General features: G+C 42.3%; 1 protein-coding gene across 1 annotated transcript; it reads left to right on the top strand.

Moving 5' to 3' along the window:
• Nucleotides 1–244: 244 nt before the first annotated feature.
• On the top strand, nt 245–11,795 carry ypel2b (yippee-like 2b). Its single transcript, XM_083984915.1, has 5 exons — nt 245–392; nt 6,435–6,666; nt 7,451–7,494; nt 7,967–8,075; nt 10,415–11,795. The coding sequence occupies exons 2-5, from the start codon at nt 6,550–6,552 to the stop codon at nt 10,502–10,504; spliced, it is 360 nt and encodes a 119-aa protein (XP_083841041.1). The 5' UTR covers nt 245–392; nt 6,435–6,549; the 3' UTR covers nt 10,505–11,795.
• Nucleotides 11,796–18,528: the final 6,733 nt, after the last annotated feature.

Genomic DNA, 18,528 nt, shown 5'->3' with positions numbered 1-18,528 from the left:
ACACACCACAAGTAACAGACGTTGCGAACTAAGCTGCTAAAAGCCTACGTGCAACATCAAGACAGAGACTGACTGGCCTTTTTACAACAAAAGAAAACCATTCTTATTTCATTGCGGTTTTCCTGCGAACCCGGAAGTGTGAGGGAGTGAGTCCTCTCGCTCCGGCTGGCTCTGTCCGCACTCTCTGTCTCTGCCTCCTCTAAACTCTGCTGGGCATCGCTGCGCGTCAAAACATTGCGTCTCTGCAAGACTTGCCAGGGCCGGAGAGAAGAGGAAATTTGCCTGGGAAGGAATGCGAAACGAGGTTTAGGATTGGCACTGCCACGAGGAAAAACGAGGAGGTGCGACATTTTCTAGGCTACGTGGAGATCGGTTTTTTCTTCCCTTCAAAGGTAAAAATGATTTCCTCTGCGTTTTATTTCCACTGTGCTGCATCTACTGTTACGCACTGTTTTGATATTGCTGAAGATTGTCATGTACTTATGTTCAGTGTGTTCAATACTTTCTTCTTTTTCTTTTCACTGAGGCAACTTTTAACGAAGACAGCAGGTACACATGCTGTAAAATGACAACAAAGAGGAAGTTGTTATTTTGTGTGCAGCTGACACGCATTATATTATTGTCATAACTCCTCTTGATGAGTGGACTGGTGTTTTGGAAGTGTATGGGATGCAGAAGTGTACTCTGCATTGGGCCTTCTGTGTCTAGTGGTTATTATTAGGACGCATGCTGTTTGTGGTAGCAGTCCTGCACGTATGCGCCATCACCCGCGTGCACGCGCACGACTGTCATTGTGCACGTCAGCAGTGATCGATGCGGGTTATCATATAATGCACGCTCATGTGATCACAAACTCTGACGGCAGCCACCTGATCCTCATCGATCTGCCCAAAGACATCGGTGACGCTAAAGCTCTTCCAAAGCGGGCGGTGTGCGCGCGCGCGTGCTCGTGAGGGTGCGCGTGTGTGAGTGTTTTCAGCATTGCTGAGCCAAGGCATCCCCGCCATCTGTGCTCCGTGTGGTGGCTGAAGTTCTGCCCCAGATAAAGTGCGCCACTGCCTGTGGCATGATTCATCCCAATAATCACACACACACACACACACACACACACACACACACACACACACACACACACACACACACACACACACACACACACACACACACACACACACAGGCTCTGGCCCTTAAACCTGCAAGTTATCTTCTGCTTGTTGATGTGTTACACTTGGATGATGTGACACCCTCACTCTGCCATTCTGTAGGCTACAAGTCAATTACAGGTTGACCAGCTGGTGGAAATACTGCAACAACGCAACACACACACACACACACACACACACAAACAAATCTAGGCTACTAAACAAAATCTATGTGAGCACATGTAGACAGTTCAAGACCAGACACTCTAATCAAGTCACAACCTTTCCTATCTTTGCAATCTGTTTTCCTTTGCGGAGTTTGCATGCACACATTTATTGATCATGTGAGGGATCAATACACAGTGATCGAAGACAGGAGTTGCAGGCCTTGAAAGGTGATCCTTTACCGACCGGACTTATAGATGTAAACAAAAGTTGTGTACAATGTGCTGTGCCAGCAAAATCTTTCTTTTTTTGTTGTTGTTGCATCATCTACTTTGTTTTTGTTGCTTTTTATGACACTGTTAACATTTGTGAGCCTCTCAGAAATTCTTTAGAGATGAACCCAACACATCAATTAGGAATCAAGTATAAACACAATGAGCAAGCAAGATAGTGTTTTTTTTCTTTTGGGCCTTTTTTCAAGGCTGTAAAACACAGCAACATTAACCAGACACACACACCTGGGATGCAGGAGCATCGTGTCATCAGTGAGATTTGATATGAGGGAGGAGGCAGAGAAGAGATTTTTCCTCCTCTAGTCAGTGATGTCATCCTGCTGTATGCTGTTGGCCTCGGTGTAACACTGAATGAAGATCACGCTGAAAGTACATCAAGTACAGAAATTGTCGGCGCAGCTCGTGGGCTGAGTAGGACACACAGCTCATCCAGTGCCGAAGGAGATACACGCTGCTTCTTCTTCCCTCTGTCTTTCTCTGTTCATTAAGCAAACTCCATGTCCCTGTCTGACTCTCATCTTTCCCCTCTCACATCTCTCTTCTTCCCCTCTGTCTTTCTCCCGCTCTCAATTCACTCATTGTCAGGAGCAGCAGCGGCAGCGGCAGCATCAGTGCATTACATAACAAAGGTTTTTTTTTGTTGTGATACAACTGGTGAGATGCGTGGCACGTAGCCTTTTGTGATGACACCCAGAAATGACCAGAATGCACAGCTCCGGTGACCTCAAGTGACCTGCAGCAGGACTGATGAATAGCCAGAGTGACACAGAAAATGAAAAGTACAAATATTCTGAGAGGCATTGAGACAGAAGGAGAAAAGACACAGACAGGCTGATGGGGAGATAAAGCAGCAGAAGATGAATAAACACCAAAGACTGAGGTTATGTAGACAGTTTTTGCCCCGGCTTGTCGGTTTTGATATTTTCTGCTGCGGGGGCCCGTCTGCATCTCTGCGATCAGTTTCTGTCGTCATCCGATCAGTTATGCTATCTGTTCTTCTGTCAAAGAGCTTTTTTTTTCAGTGCAAAGCTCTACATCAGCAGTTTACAACGTGTCAGCAACATCCTTGTTCCTACAAACAATGTTGCCTTGCAAAAATGATTTTCAAGCATGTCCTCCCACCAAGATGAGTGTTGTCCTGTTCTGGGAAACTATCTGATGTTGATAGACTTATTGTCTCTACAGCTACCCAGTTCCTCATTTCTGTGTTGTTACTATGTCATTAGTGTCTGTATACCGTAAGACAAAACCCTATAAACATTTGTCCACAGTCAGTCTGTCAGTCGTGTTGTACAGTCTCAAAGAAATATTATGGCCAATCAGTGTCAGTCATGACTGATAAATCAGCAACATCCCTATAAGGCTTAAACTAACCTCTATTTTCATTATCTACTAATTTGCCAGCTTTCATAATTACTGAATCAGAAAAGACTGCATAGAATAAATTAAACATAAACACCATAAAATACTTAAATTAAATGAAATATAGAGTTACCAGAACCTGAGGTTTTTCTTGCAATGTCTCATTTGCTCCACCAACAGCCACAAACCTATTAAAGAGTTAATGAAAACAGCAAACACAGACAGACAGACAGACAGACAGACAGACTGACTAGTGGTACAAACATGTAAACTTTAGTCGTTAGGTCCCCTCCCCTCCCATCATCCTGTTGACTAAAACCCCTCTGTATTAGAATACATATTTTTAATCACATGAGTAAGAAGTATTGTTGTCCATCTAAAGCGGCTGACATACACTAGCACACTGTTGTTTGTAATGAAGCGATTCTTCAGAGTGACTGCAGATAATACACACAGAGAGGACTCCACATGGATTATGTATGACCCATGAGAAGATGCGTAACACGTGCAATACTATAATCCTGAGCTGCTGTTGAATGTCGCTCCGTTTAAAGGTACAGTGGCGCATCAGGCGATGAACAATGTTAACATGCTGACAGTTAACTGTAACAACATCCCAACGACACTGCACATCGTTGGGAACATCTCATTAGTGTCATCTGGCTTCATCTGTGATGGATGTTATGTTTAGGTTTTCAACATTCAGCCTGTCTTGTCTTGTCCCAAACACAGCAGTAGAGGCTTAAACAAAGCTTAAATTTAATGTAATTAAATTCTAATTAAAAAGCTTATGCTCTTAGATTACCTACAGTACCTAAGACTAATCACTTAGCTGTGATCAGACGATTTATTGATAATCTCTAACCTATCAAATGCAGGAAAACAGTGAAAAATGTCCTTTGCTATTTCTTGAAATTCAATGTGAAGTCTTCAAATGTATTATCCAGTCTGAACCACAGCACAAAATCTAAATAGGTTCAGTTTGCAGTGATATAAAACAGTTTTTTGGTTGTTTTTTTTTAATCCTCACAATTGAGCAGCTTGAACCAAAAGAGATTAATTTAATGCATTTCAGCTAATCAATGAACTGACTAATGGGCTCAGTTTAAATGATATTCTTGTAATATAACATCACACAAATATAAATATAGTATTAAGGAGTTTTTGGAAGCTTCTTGGTGTTTGGAATAGATATGACTGGATGCTGCACAAACTTCTTCCTTGTCCTCAGTCCTGAGATGACCGGGAGGATAAAACATGCTTTGGGTTAAACATCAGTCTGTATATTTGTGTGTGTGTGTGTGTGTGTATGTGTCAGGGGTCAGCTCTGACAACTGTACTGAGCGTGTCTTTGTGCTCCAGTCCCACGCCGCTGGCATCGAGTCAGAGGAGAGAAAACAAGGGCACATCTCACTGCCTTATTTATATCCCACAGTCCTTCCCATCAGCACTGGAGCCTTTATCAGCCTCCGTCCGACACTAAAAACAATCATATTGCAGAGCTGTAAAGTAAAGAGGCCACTCTCCCTCTCTCTCCCCCCCTCTCTGTTGTTTGTCCTGAACTCACAGACGCCTCCTGCTCCCATTCAGTATTTTATTAGTTTTTCCAGATGGTTCAGTAAAGACAGACAGGAAGAGGGGGAGACAGAATGGGACAACATGGTGTATTGTGTAGGTGATGAAACAACCTATAAAGGTTTAAACTGAATTTTTATGTAGAAAGCCATTGTCTTGTAAACTATAAAGAAGGGTTATTTAGTTAGTAATGTCATGTTATAGGAGTTGAAATAGACAGGTAAGGCTCCTCAACAACTTTAAGAAAAGTGCTACATGGGGATAAACTAGATTATATCATGTGACTGCTATAGTATGTTGAACAGAAAATCATAATTAAAGTTGCATTAAGCAATAAAACCTCAAAGACCACAAGTGCCGTACAAGGTAGAGAGCACAGGCCTCTAACCTTTCAGTCTCTCTGGTACAGTTCAGTCAAAAAACACTCCTGTCCTCCTGGCCCCAAGCCTCTGGGATGGGTTCCCAGGCCAGCTTGCTAATCTTCTCAGTCACCAGGGCATACCAGCAGAAGTATTTTAGGGGCTCGGTCTATTTGGATATCATGGAGAGAGAGCATAGCACGATCCTCACAGTTGTGCTAGGCTAAGCAGATTATCTCTGCAGCCTCATAGACTTAAACACAGAATGTGAGCTAGCTCTGCTGCCTGGCTGTGTGCACTGAGAACGGAGACGACAACTGCACAAGATTCTGCATCGGCAGCTTATGATAGCTTTGATTTTCAGCCAGTACTTTTATTGATTCATTGATGAACTGCTACATTTTCAACAGTCTGCTGTGAACTGACACACTGGTACTTACCTTACCAAAATGCCAACATGGTGAAGTTTAGCAGGTATAATATTTTAAAGAGACCCCAAGGAGTTTGCTTTTGGTTATAAAAGGGTCTCATATTAATGTGGATGAATCTACATTACCCACATTTGTTAATGCGCCCATTTTCGATAAATATATCATTTTGACTTTATAGTTATTTTGATATTATTATTTAGTGGTCGACTCGCCCAGCATTTCCTAGTTTCGGTTTCACGGACGCTGCCCGGCTGGTCATGGGAATAACACTGCCAGATCGCAGTTTATGGTCGTAACTACGACAGTATCTGATCGTCTTCGAACCACCGACTTTCATTCTTGATTAATGAAAACATTCTTGGCAAATGTTTTCACTTTCGTCCGTCTTGCGCCGGTCCAAGAATTTCACCATGCGCACGGAGGGAAAGGTAGTGTGTAAACACTTCCGCTTTCCGAAATTCCTCGTAGTCCCTTTAAGCTAAATACCAGTATTGGATATATTTTGACCAGGTATTTGCACTAAAACAAATGCCATGGAAATTCATCCAGTAGTTGTTGAGATGTTTCAGTTTGAGCCAAAGTTGTGGCCCAACTGACTGACTAACCGTCCTTCCCTTGAGATAATGGCTCTCTAGGGTAAATGGGAAATGGCTTGAACGAAGCAATGAAAACAAAAATAGAACCAAGCAAAAAAAGTTGTTCCACATTTGTCTGTCCCTGCCTTGGACACCCATAATGTTCTCTTGGCCAACTGGGACTAATACCTGACGATGTGTTGGGAAACCTGTACGACGTTTGAATGAAAGTCCTGCAGCAGACTTCCATCAGTGTCTCCATCTTGAAAGTTAAAAGGTGAAATCAGTGATTCAGTCTGGGACACAGGCTCATTAATAATGCACAGTGTCTCATCATATCATAGCTTTTAAGAGTCTCACAGATGCAGGCAGGTTGGAGAATTCTCTAAATCCACAGAGCAGACTGTAATCCCATCAGCAATTAGCAGTATACACCTGTGGCTCGGGTTGCAACACCATCTTAAGGAAGCAGCTGTTACACAACCATGTAACCATTAGCTGCTGTGTCATCCTCCTCCTCCTCTGTGCACAGGTGTTCGCCTCCCAACCCACCGCCCACCACGGCCCTCACCTGCGTGTTGCGGTGCTTCCCTTGTGAGCCGACCTGGGCTGGCAGTCCCTTCTTGCACCGCCCGCCAACTCCGCCCATGGTCAGAATGACGCGCTCCAAGACCTTCCAGGCGTACCTGCCGAGCTGCCACCGAACCTACAGTTGCATCCACTGCCGAGCTCACCTGGCCAACCACGACGAGCTCATATCCAAGGTAACGACGGCGCACAACAACACCACTCCACTCCGCTCCAGTGACTTGTCTCATCTTACCAACAGCGGTTGTCCCTGGAAACCATTGGGACAGCACTTCAAGCAGCTAATTACACAGTCGGATGATTTTTACTTTAAGTTTTGCTTTATAATGGGCAAAGATTTACTTTGAAAGCACACAGTTTATCATAATGTACTTGTCTCTTTCGATTAATTTAATGTATTTAGTATAAAATGGTATAGAGTAGTAAAAAAGACAAAATTTGTTGAAGGATCAAAAGAGGGAGAACAGATGAACTATGAAAACAAACAACAGACTGAACACCTGTATGTGTGTATCAGCTGTAGCCACACTATTGCCTGTGCATGGATTATGTTATAAGCTGGTTAGTGAATTGGATTATGAATGCACTATCACTTTTTCCACACGCAAAAGTGAAAACATACTCATGTGCGCACAACATCCTTCAGTCGATTATAAGACGACTGCTCAAAATATATCTGGTTAATGTGTCTTTACAATACCACTTTTTATGTAGAATTTTATCCTGCATTGTTAGTGGTAAAGCTACTCATGCATATGACAACTATGATCAGTTAACAGTAGCATATGGGCTGTAAAAGGAGACTAGACACAAATTTAAAGTAGAAATTAAAATAGATTTTGTGTACATATTTTAAAATAAGAACTTCTGTTAAAGTAAACACTGTATTGATTGGACATGTGGGTGCTTATTTGACTTAAAGGCGAGAGTCTTGAAGCTTTTTCCAATCTGTCTCCGCAGTCGTTCCAGGGCAGCCAGGGCAGAGCCTATCTGTTCAACTCAGTGTGAGTATCTGTCCACCAAGACCAAACATCTCCTGCTGCATTTCAGCCTAAATGTTTAGAGGTGGTTTTGCTGGTGACTTTATGTGATAGCAAAACATGCTGGACACACTTGAGAGACATGATCCAACATGCTCGGGGCTTACAAAATAGGTTTTAGAGTACGTAGAAGGTGTGTTGTTTTTGAAGCTCCAGTGTAGATGGAGCCAGCATGTGCCTCGGAGCGATGTCATTATCAGCTGAATTGAGTGTGAAAATGAGGCTGTTTGAATCTATGCTCTGCAGCCTGGTGCCCCATCACTGTGCACTGTGTGAGTGGGTGTGAGGCAGTGAGTCACTCTGATCACATCATACTGTACATGCAACTGAACAACTTGAGCCACTTTCGCATGTCTGTATTTTTTAACTTTTTTTTACCGCTTGTGTCTCCTTCCTCTCTTCTTTCCTCCCCACGCGCTGATTTTCCCTTACTCAGGGTGAACGTTGGGTGTGGCCCTGCAGAGGAGAGAGTTTTGCTCACAGGCCTGCATGCTGTGGCAGATATCTACTGTGAGAACTGCAAGACGACCCTGGGCTGGAAATACGTAAGTGTCCTTGGTTGATCTGATGCACAGCATCACAAACTGCATCTAAGGTTAGAGGATGATAAGCTGGGAGATTGCTATTATAGCACCCCCTAATTTTATTTGCACCCTAATTATGTTTGGACCTGCTCTTCTCTCAGGGTCAATGCAGTGGTGCAGCTGTGGGTTGCATTATTTATTAGAAAGACCTCTCAGAGCAGATGGAGACAAGAAAAAAAGGCCTAAATTTGTCTTGTGATGAGTTTTTGTACATTTTGGAGAAGTGAAAAACATCTTGATCGTGACTCAGTTCTATTGTAATGGTGCTGTTATAGTATGGCTAATTTTCATAACAACTGTGGTAGTTGTCAATTAAACCCATACACACTGTCAGTGTGGCTGGTTCTCAACAAAGTGTTAAAATAATGTCGACAGCCTCACCGTGTAGCTCTGGCCGATATCACAGCTATATTTACAGTCAAAGTCGCTGCAGAGCTGTGATAAAGCATGTCAAAACACACAGTACTATGTATTTAGTACAGATGGTATTTTAGGTCCCATGCATGGGTGAACTAAACAAGGTCTCCATGTTAGCTGTCTACATATATCAACAGAGCTGAGCATGTGCAGCTGTCACTGGTGAGGCCTGTCAACATGGAGGTGAGAGTTGACGTTATATAGGGCACGTGACTGTATCCTTAAAGGGTTAACTCATACACACACAGTATCCGTGTTGTTTGACTTCTGAGAAGGCTCCATTGACCGGCACTTGTTGCTTAACCTCTGACCGATACATTCATGCTACGTGTCCAGCCTTAAACCTGGATCTTTAACCTCTCCACCTATAAACCTGGTAAACCAGTTTCACAAGTGGCTATTTTTCCGGTTGGTTTCTATTCCTGTCAGGACCCCACAAGGCAAAGAAAACAGAGATCACATATTATGCGCACACTCACAAACATTAAATAAGACTTAATGGAGAGCTGCCATTAATATCAATTTCAGCACCCGTCAAAGTTCTTTTGAGAGACTTGACCTACTGCACTTCTACACTAAGAAATCTGATAACGTGTGTCTGCAGCTCTGAACCAAAATAGCTGAAGACAAAACAAGGCACAGACGCTTCACAGTGAAAGAACATTTGTATCGACCTACTGTGTGATGCAGAGGCTTACAGAGAATGAGTGGGTTTTGAGGAAACACAAGGTTGTTAATGGGCTTGGAGAGTAAGCAGAAATTGTTATTTTGTGCCATTTCTATAGCTTTGATTTGCTACTAAGTTAGATTTGTTATAATCCAAAATGAATAAAGGAGGAAACGACCTTCAACAGGAGCTTTGTCAAAATAATGCTCATATATGAATTTAAAAAAGGAATTGAAAACCATTTTACACAAATATTAAAACAGTGTGACCACGATGAGACAACAACTCAAAAAACAACACTCTTCACAAATTCTAACAGTTTAACATTAAAATTAACTATTTAGACAGACTTCATGTCTACAGCCACGACACCACCTGCTCTAAAATTTGGCTTAGTGTTATACTAATGTTAGTATGTTGGCTAAGAAGCTTATAATGACAACTACCATAGTGAAGTTTAGTATTAATATTAATTGTTTGTTTGTATGCTGTTTTTTTGCTATTTAGCATGAAAAACAATAGTTAAGGTGCATAATTTTAGTTAGAAAAACATCTCTTAGGAACTGGGCTTTCATGCTTTTCAAATGATTGACATTTTGCAGTCAGAATATGAGGAAAAAGTAATAAATAAAAAGGTGAAAATGTACAATTATGGTGTAAAATGGCATATTTCACACTGTATATATAACACTTAAGATTAAGCGTCAGTGTAGCTCAGGCTCTTGCTCTGGCATTTCTTTTGAATCCTATTCATATTTTCCACAGGAATTTTGGATTACACACCTGACAGTGGAAATAGACATTAGAGCCTGTAAAATAATAGCACACCATGTCAGTGGTAGCAGTCGCAAGGCTCAAACCTGTGGCCTTTGTTTTTGGTTTTCTTTTTCTCTGGCAGATTTTCAGTGGCTAGAGACACATCCCTGCCAATGTAAGGTGTAACGATCCAGTCTGGTCAGGTTTGATTCTGCAGGCTCCTCTGCAGTATTTGTGACTGATGGTTATATAACCAGCTTCCAAAGAGCCAGGAGCAGAGACAGGCCAGAATTGAGTCAAGGATTGAAAAGACTGTCCGGAGCAAGTTTTTTTTTTATTCTGCTTGTGTCTTTCCTTTACTACCCTACTCTCTGTTTGTCTTCTTATTACTGTCTGTGCATCTGTCATTTCAATTAAACGCTGTGTCTCTCTGTCTCCTGTCCTCTGCCACACCCTGCAGGAACATGCCTTTGAGAGCAGTCAGAAATATAAAGAGGGCAAGTTCATCATCGAGCTGGCTCACATGATCAAGGACAACGGCTGGGACTGAGGGACAAGGAACCGGGACATGACCGCAGCTGTGGATGGGAGGGGGGTGACGGGGTGGCTGGATGGATGGACAAATGGACTGAAGACAAAGGGGGGAGGGGGGAGGAGGCATGGTGGGTCGTGTGTGGTGGGTGAGTGTGTGACTTTGGTTTGGCTGATTTACTATTAACCTCTGTAACTCTGCCCATCCCTCCCTACCACACCTCTTGATGTAAACACACACACACACAAACACAAACACACAAAACACATCAAGGTCCCCAGACATCCCAGCTTGACAGAGAGACAGACTAGGCAGGCTTGTGCGCAGCTAGCAGGACTAGGTGACTGGCCAGCAATAAAAAAGGCAAGATGTCTCATTTTCACGTTTTTTATATAAAAAAAAAACTGAAACATGATAACTCTTAAGAAAAGGTGATAATGTTCCCCGTGTACCTGCCAGGAGATATCTTCATTGTGTGAAGTCATGCACCTTCTCTAACAATAATGTTGAAAAACCAGTTGTCGACGGGTAAATCAGTGGAAATCTAGCCAGAAGGAGCCCATGTGGCCCAGCCGGACGGTGTTCACTGGCCTTGGGTAAAGAGCTGATGGACGTTCTCTCTGTCCAGAGCGTGAATGAGATGACCTAAGATGATTATAGCAAATCCAGCTGACCGAGGCCATGCCAGCTGGGCCAGTGATGAGGCCTGGCGCTGAGGCTTGGCACGGAGGCCCGAGCACATGGACGTTGGGTTGTGGCAGAGGGGGTGTGCGGGGTTGTGCGTGGGCTGCTCACTCAACATGATGGGGAGGGGGAAATCCTGATCCAGTTATGCAGTGGCTTTAATGGCTCCTGGCTGGGATCCACTCCATGTCTTGCCAGTGATGTAGTTCAGGACGAGAAGGGTGGCCCGAGAGTGGAAGAGATACAGACGGACAACCACCGGCTTGTCCTAAAACCTTGCAGGAATTTGCTCTCGCAGCAGCAAAGCAGCTCTCCTGGGTTTTATTCATCCTTCGATACACATCCTTCGAATCGTGTAATGTGATCGGCTGATCCGCCCCATGTGTGTCTGGTGTCGGGAGACACATCGCTGTGTCCACCTTTGTTTCTTGGGCAGGTAGAATTGCAGATGTATAGAACACAACATAAGCTTGTCTCAGGTGAGCTAATTAAGCAGGGACTCCCAGAGGTTTGCAAGCACAGTGAGTATCTGTGTGCTGTTGTATGGGCAAAGGTGATAAGGCTCTGTCAGCTAATGATCAGTTGGATCAACACAACCCCTTGCTCTCATGCAAATAACAGACCCCCATATAGTTTGATTTATGGAAACAAATGGCCAGCACATGACTGGTTTCATAGGCCAAGGGAAAATGCAAATAGGAAAAAAACAAACACTAAAAGTAAGTTATTATTTACCTTTACTGAAGGTACAATGTACATACACGAGCACAGAGATGTGCACTGTTGATGAATATGTATAAAGGTGATACCTATCACTCTCTTTCAGTCTGGGATGACTGCTGTTTAACTGCTGTTACAATGAACTTCACTAACTGACCTGCACAAAACATTATAACAAACCTACTGGGCAACATTATGAAGCAATGCATTAAATAGATCCATTTAATTATTCTTATCTTAAGTTTTGACCCAGTTTTTACATAATTTTTCTAATTGTTTTTCCCTCCTTGGTTATCTTACTAAATAGTTCTCATGCATCATGGGCCTGTGAGTTAAGCCACCTGGGTAATATGTGAGAAAACATTAGTGAGAAACATTGCTCAGGTGCCTCGATGCTAACTTTTCTTTGCTAAATCCAGGATCCCTCTAAATGTGCTGAATGTGCTATTCTCTGATGGAAATGTGTTACTGTATTTTCAAATGAGAGCATCCATTGCAGCTGCCTCCACCCTGTGGAACATTAATGCATGCATGATCTAAAACTAAAAGAGTTTTGTGACCAGTTTTGTGCTTGGTCCTCATCATGTTTTTGTGAGAAAAAAAAATGTGTGTATTAGAGTTGCACTGAAACCTTGTGCTGTAACACAACATCTTATCAGTTGCATCCCAGTCCGTTCAAGCTGTGAGATCCATCTGCAAAGGCACAGAAGCACTAAATGTGATCCTGGTTTTAGAAAAGTAAAATTAGTTTCCCCTGTCACATATGGTTTCTTGTCATTGCAACACATTGCTCTAGACGTTGCCCTGTATAATATGGTGAGCCCTGTTCAAAACTCAAACCTAAACAGATAACTCTCGTTCTTCAGTAACACTCAGCAGCTCAGTCGGAGGCTGTGACATTAAACCCAGCACAACCAAAGAACCCACCCATCAACAATAAGTTGACCAAACAAAAGATTTTGCTTGGACAAAGTGTTGCAAAACTAGGGGGTGTGTGCATAGCTGAAAGCCAAGGTTGTGGATAGCCTTTCTCTGTGATATATATAATGCATTATGATTTTGTAAACAAAAGATCTTAATATATAAATATATTCTATTTACTGTATTCACCATGAGGATTACCATTCATGTCAACCTCCGTGTTACAGACTGTAAATAGTGTTAATGTATTGTGTTTTATCTATGATCTATACGATGAATGAATGAATATGATTTAGGTCATGTCATGCTTTCTCTCTGGTACCCCACATTGGCTGTACGATACTACTTTTTTACTGAAAATGTTTCAATTTTAATGTCTTTTGTAAAGGAGGATGCTGATGTTGACTATATATCATTGGATCTTCATCTAATAAAAAGCACCTTGATATCTGTATGGAACATCGTGTTTGCATCTTTAACCTCATCAATCTCGCATCCATCTTTTGTTAGGGCCTCCTAAATGTCTAATGTGTCAAACATTTTCAGTCTCAACACAAATACAGGATGACCATTGGGGTTATTTATAGACTGAAGTTTAAAGTTATTTTAAACACACACATAAAGCAAAAAAATAAAACGTGTTCTTTCTTTTTAGATCCCATGTCCATTCCAACTAATGAGCTACAGTACATTATTAAATTAATCCTTAATTAAATACATTTTTAGTACATAATTTAAAAGTAGCTTAAGTACTGCAGGGATATAGGAATAGGAATAGCTGATATAAGTGACCATACTGTAAGCTAATGGCCTGTCTAGACAAATCTGGTCTAGTCCACAGATTGTGTCTTTTACTGTTCATGACTTGGAGTGTTGTTGTTTTTTACTTCACTTTCAGAAGTTGTTTCCCTTCATTGACATCACACGTAGGCCTACTGCTGGTTTTACACACTAACTAAAACTTGTGCTTAATTAAAACACACCAATAATGATGAGACAAATAGGCCATTCGCTCTAATCGTGAGGTGGATATTTTCATGAACCGGCGCCATCAGAGGATGTGGACACAAAGCCTGCTGAGACCAAGCAGTGATATTAGATGACATTTTATTGTCCCTATGGTAACAAATGCATCATCTGTTACTATAGGGGGAGTGTGAAAAAACAGTAACACCCAACAACAACAGCAGCAGCAGCTCATTTTCTCCTCTCAACTTAATATAAAGTATTGTGCAGATGATTTTGTTCTCTTAAAGTGGATTTGAGCGTGTGTGTATGTGTGTGTGTGTGTGTTTGTGTGTGCGTGTGTGTGTGCGTGCTTGTGTGCACAGAGGAGGGTTATGAGTGGGTGGTGTAAGAGTCACACCTGTTAGTCATACATTAATCAAGCTCCTCGTCATGCTTACTTTCCTCCCTGTACTCACATCTCCACCTCTCTCATATCTAAGTTTTTTTCCTTTCTCCCCTTCTTCTTTCATCATCATCATCATAAATGCCTTCCTCTCCTCCCTCCGTCCCCCCGTCTCTCCCTGTAGTGTTGTTTTCAATGATCCTCCTGGGCTGATATATCTCTCCATGCCCCCCCACCCCCGTCTCTCTCTCTCTCGCTGTCCAACTTTGGCTAACCCACTCCAGATCTCACTGCAGCAGATGGTGCTGGGTTTGCATTGGCCGGGTCTCCTAGCAACCCTGTGTCTCTCTCCCTCCCTCCCTCCCTCACTTTATCTCTCTCTCTCTCTCTTTCCTAAAGGGGAGCAACAGAGAGGATGGTGTCATGCATGCACTGTCTAGGTCTGCCATGCCCTCACCCCTCTTCTGTCTCCCAGTTGATGTCTGTGTTTATGTCTGTGCCTCGGACTCGTTCCCTCAGATGCTAAAGTAGGGCATGGGGCTGACTGTCTGGATTACTATGTGTGTAATGATTAAATTTGATGGGTAAAAATGGGCAAAAGCAGGACACAACAGCCAACGTGATTTGTAACCCTTTGTGACCTAGATTTTCTACAGATGTTCACATATGTTGTGACGGCAGGGAAAGATCACATCTGGGCCACGTCGGGCTTAAAGAAGATTTTGTCCACATTCACGTTATTATTTATGTACTATACCTGCCAAAAGCTGCATGTGAGTATTAGTGCAGGTATTTTTTTTCTCCAGTATTTGAAATTATTGTTAGGCGAACCAGTCTGATGATAACACAACATCAGGTCAGCATGTACAGACATACAACGCCACGATGCTGTCCGTTAAGCTCCATCATACAGTCCCACACACACAGCAAAACAGGAGGGCAACTAAGGACTCGCCGCACCCTGATATGATATTGGTCTCTTGTGTTCTCAGCCCCCACCCCCCCCCACCCCAACACACACACACAACACACACAATTCTATGCACTCAATATGCACATGAAAAAAATTACTTAAATTTATTAGAAGATATAAGAAAATAACTGAAATGTGGACTAAACACACATAAAAAGACAAAGCAGTAATTAAAAAAAACTTTATACAAAAATGTATGTTAAGGTTCCTTTCCTTATGTTTAATCCTCTATTCTAAATTGAAGCACTAACAATAGGATGCTGCAGTGTCTCACATTGTGTGTTTAATCTACTTTAACCTTTTAGTATTTAACATTTTCATCTTCCTCTTCTGGCTCTTTTGTTGCCTTAGTCTAAAATCTAATCCTGAAAACTAACCCTAATGAAATAATTTGACATTTTGGAGAAACAGATGTTTTCACTCAGAATTAAATGTCTAAAACTGCAGCCAACAGACTGTTAGTTTATCTCAGCACAAAGACTGGCAAAAAAAAAAAAAAGTAATGAGCTAGCACCTCCAATGCTCACTAATTAACAGAAAGCAAACAATTTCCCAAAACTATAGCCGTGTTTCCACTGCTAGAGTTCCTGGTAAAGGGAGGGGGTAGGAACTTCTACAGGAACCGTCCTCTCACTCGGCCCTCTCGGTGGTCGTGTCTCCACTGCAGAGTTTCGACCGTGACGTCACCCAGGCAGGTCACAAGCACATGCACACAAATCATAAGAACAACAGAGAAGGATGTAAGGAGCTGAGGTGGTAGCCGCGTTTCTGGTTTGTGTGTTTGTGCGCATGGCGGTTGATTGTAATCCTGCTTGAGTTTTTTTTTTTTTTTTTTTTTTTTTACTTTTCACGGCATTGTTTTGCGGCGTGATGGATCCCCAGTGTGTTGAGGTGCGCTGATATTTTCATTTCGCCGCGATGACTCAAACCCCCTCTGAATCTCCTCGGTGCCGTAGACTGCACCTCATCGTCGGTCCATTTGACGTACATCTTCCTGCTGTTTTCTTGTTGTTTACAGCGGTGTCTGCTAGGCTAATGCTCCCCTTCTGCTCCCCCTTTTAAAAATGCCGCTTGTTTTTGGTGCTTTCTGGTAGCGTCAGAGCCTGCTCTAGCTTTAGCCAATCAGCGCCGGGTTAACCTGGAGCCCCACCCAGGAGCTTTTCAGGGCCGAACGGAGTAAAATTCATGGGTAAAATTACCCCGAAGTTCCTGCAATGGAAACGCGCCTTATTTCTTTAAACTGTTTCCCTTTAACAAAATGTAATTGTTGCAACATTTGGTTCAGACCAGCACAGAAGTTCGGCAGCACACTCACACAGAAGCCTACGAAGTCTCTAATGGCCCGCAGAGTAGGCTAATCATCCTTCACACAGACAACCAAACACACAATCGCAGAGACACAAAACCACCACCATCACACTTTAGTGGTGCTGAGGGGGAAAAAACAACAACAAAAACATTATAAATGGCAGCCACAAGCCGTGTTATGATGCTTCTGTCTCTGATTAATTACTTTCATTTATTTTCCCAGCTGCATCACAGAGACAACACAAATGCTTCATCATTCTCCTTGAAGGTTGTTGCCTCATAGCACAAAGAACAACACACTGCATCATGAGACCGCTATATAACTTTTTTTTTTTGTAAATAAAGATGTGCTAGCTCCTGTGTAAAAGGTTTTTATACCTAAGTGGTACCATTGTAGCTACTGTATTGACGGGGAAGCCATGAAGCGTCCCCAGGAGATTGTCTGCAGCAGCGTCTAGGAGCTGCTTTGGTGGCTGTTCGTTCTTTTGAGGGGAATCATTGCCTCCCCGAGGGAAGTACTGTAAAGCACCGCCTGCTTGTTTGTTTACTCGGGTAGAAGTGCCCACAGTCCTCAGCAGAGAGGGCAAGGCTTTCCCCCCCTCACCCTGTGACCTCATATCTGTGTCAGGCACTCAAAAGCGGGCCGAGGCTGGCCTCGCTGGAGTGCAATGTGCACAGCAAGCACAAAACAGTGCATTCAAAGGCCTCCAGTGAGGGCGGCCCGAGTGATGACACTTTGCTGTTCAGAAGGCTGACATCTATGTTCAGATACATCTTTCTTTCCATAAACAATAAGCACATTCAGATGATTTTTACAACACAAAGGTTCATGTCAGGTAACAGTCACTGACCTTCGCCACATGGTGGTGGAGCTGGACTCAGGTCATGCCCCGGATCCAGTAGGACGGTGATACTTTTATAGCTCGTCAAATCATCTGTGAAATGAAACAGACTTTAGCTCACATTTTACCAACTTCATCGTTTATTTTTACAAAGTGAGTATGGACTCAGCCTCTAGATTCCTTCAATAGCCTGCAGGGGAGAGAGTGAGAGAGAGCAAGAGTGTGTCCCAGATTTTTTTTTTTACATTTTAATCATAGAAATTGGGGGACAATATTGTGTTGTGTTCATTGGTTCGATTAGCTGATCACTTTGGGAATTTGGCATTGTATTGAGGAGAATCCTGATTGAATAAATGTTCTAGTTTTGACAGGACTGATGTGCAAAAAGGAGCATCCTCTCAAGTGAAGAAGATAATAGTTATTTTTCTTTTTGATTTACTACTCAATAAAAAGCCGAGAGACACAAATGTTATTTTAGAGGTCTTGAATCAGTATGACTTTGGTTTATTTGGTCTGTAAATACACTGATCTATTGCGACCAGAAGACATTTCAGTAGAAAGGACAGACATAATCATGGAGTCTCTGTTCATTCACAGAGCTTAGCAGCAATGTACCACTTTGAATAACCAAAATCTCCTGTATTGGAATAACTGCAACTACACAGACAGTTTGGTTTTATGGCATCTGGAAAAACCTAAAAAAATGCTCAATGGAGGCTGAATTGAAACACCTACCAAAATGAGATTTAAGGTAAATAAGCTGCATGTAAGAACCAAATATGTTCTTTGGAAAAATAAACTACAGAGCCAATGAAGAAGGCAGAGTATATCACATAATATACAGGTTAATTATAGATGTTAATGAAGGCACTCTCATGTGATCATGTAGCAATTAGACTTTGTGACAGAGTCTGAGGGGTTTCTAGGCTAGACCTGTAACGCTCCCTGCAACACTGTGTCTCTCAACCACCACAGAAATAAATCAGGATAATTTAATTAATGATACACACAGCTGTTAACACTAAATTGTAAATGTGATTTGCTAACCATTGTTCTTGCATGTTGGCTTTTAATTAGAAATATTACTAATAAATTTGCTCCAGGTAAATTGTAAAAAATCAAGTAATATTCACGGAGACAGTGAAACAAATAGGAGAGGGTAAAAAAAAACAAGTCTTTTTGTTACAATTTTGTTGCACTTAGTCCTACACAGATATAGAAGTCCGACATTGTGCAACCACCA

The sequence above is a fragment of the Trachurus trachurus genome (assembly GCF_905171665.1).
Source record: "Trachurus trachurus genome assembly, chromosome: 13".
Lineage (NCBI taxonomy): Eukaryota > Metazoa > Chordata > Actinopteri > Carangiformes > Carangidae > Trachurus > Trachurus trachurus.
The sequence above is the reverse complement of the archived record's forward strand: the minus strand, read 5'-3'. Positions and strand labels throughout refer to the sequence as shown.

Bases quoted from the DNA above. Each gene is read 5' to 3' on its own strand.
- ypel2b (XM_083984915.1), top strand. From the start codon at position 6,550: ATGGTCAGAATGACGCGCTCCAAGACCTTCCAGGCGTACCTGCCGAGC. The intron at 7,495-7,966 runs GTGAGTATCTGT...TCCCTTACTCAG, and splicing joins GCCTATCTGTTCAACTCAGT to GGTGAACGTTGGGTGTGGCC. The intron at 8,076-10,414 runs GTAAGTGTCCTT...CACACCCTGCAG, and splicing joins CGACCCTGGGCTGGAAATAC to GAACATGCCTTTGAGAGCAG.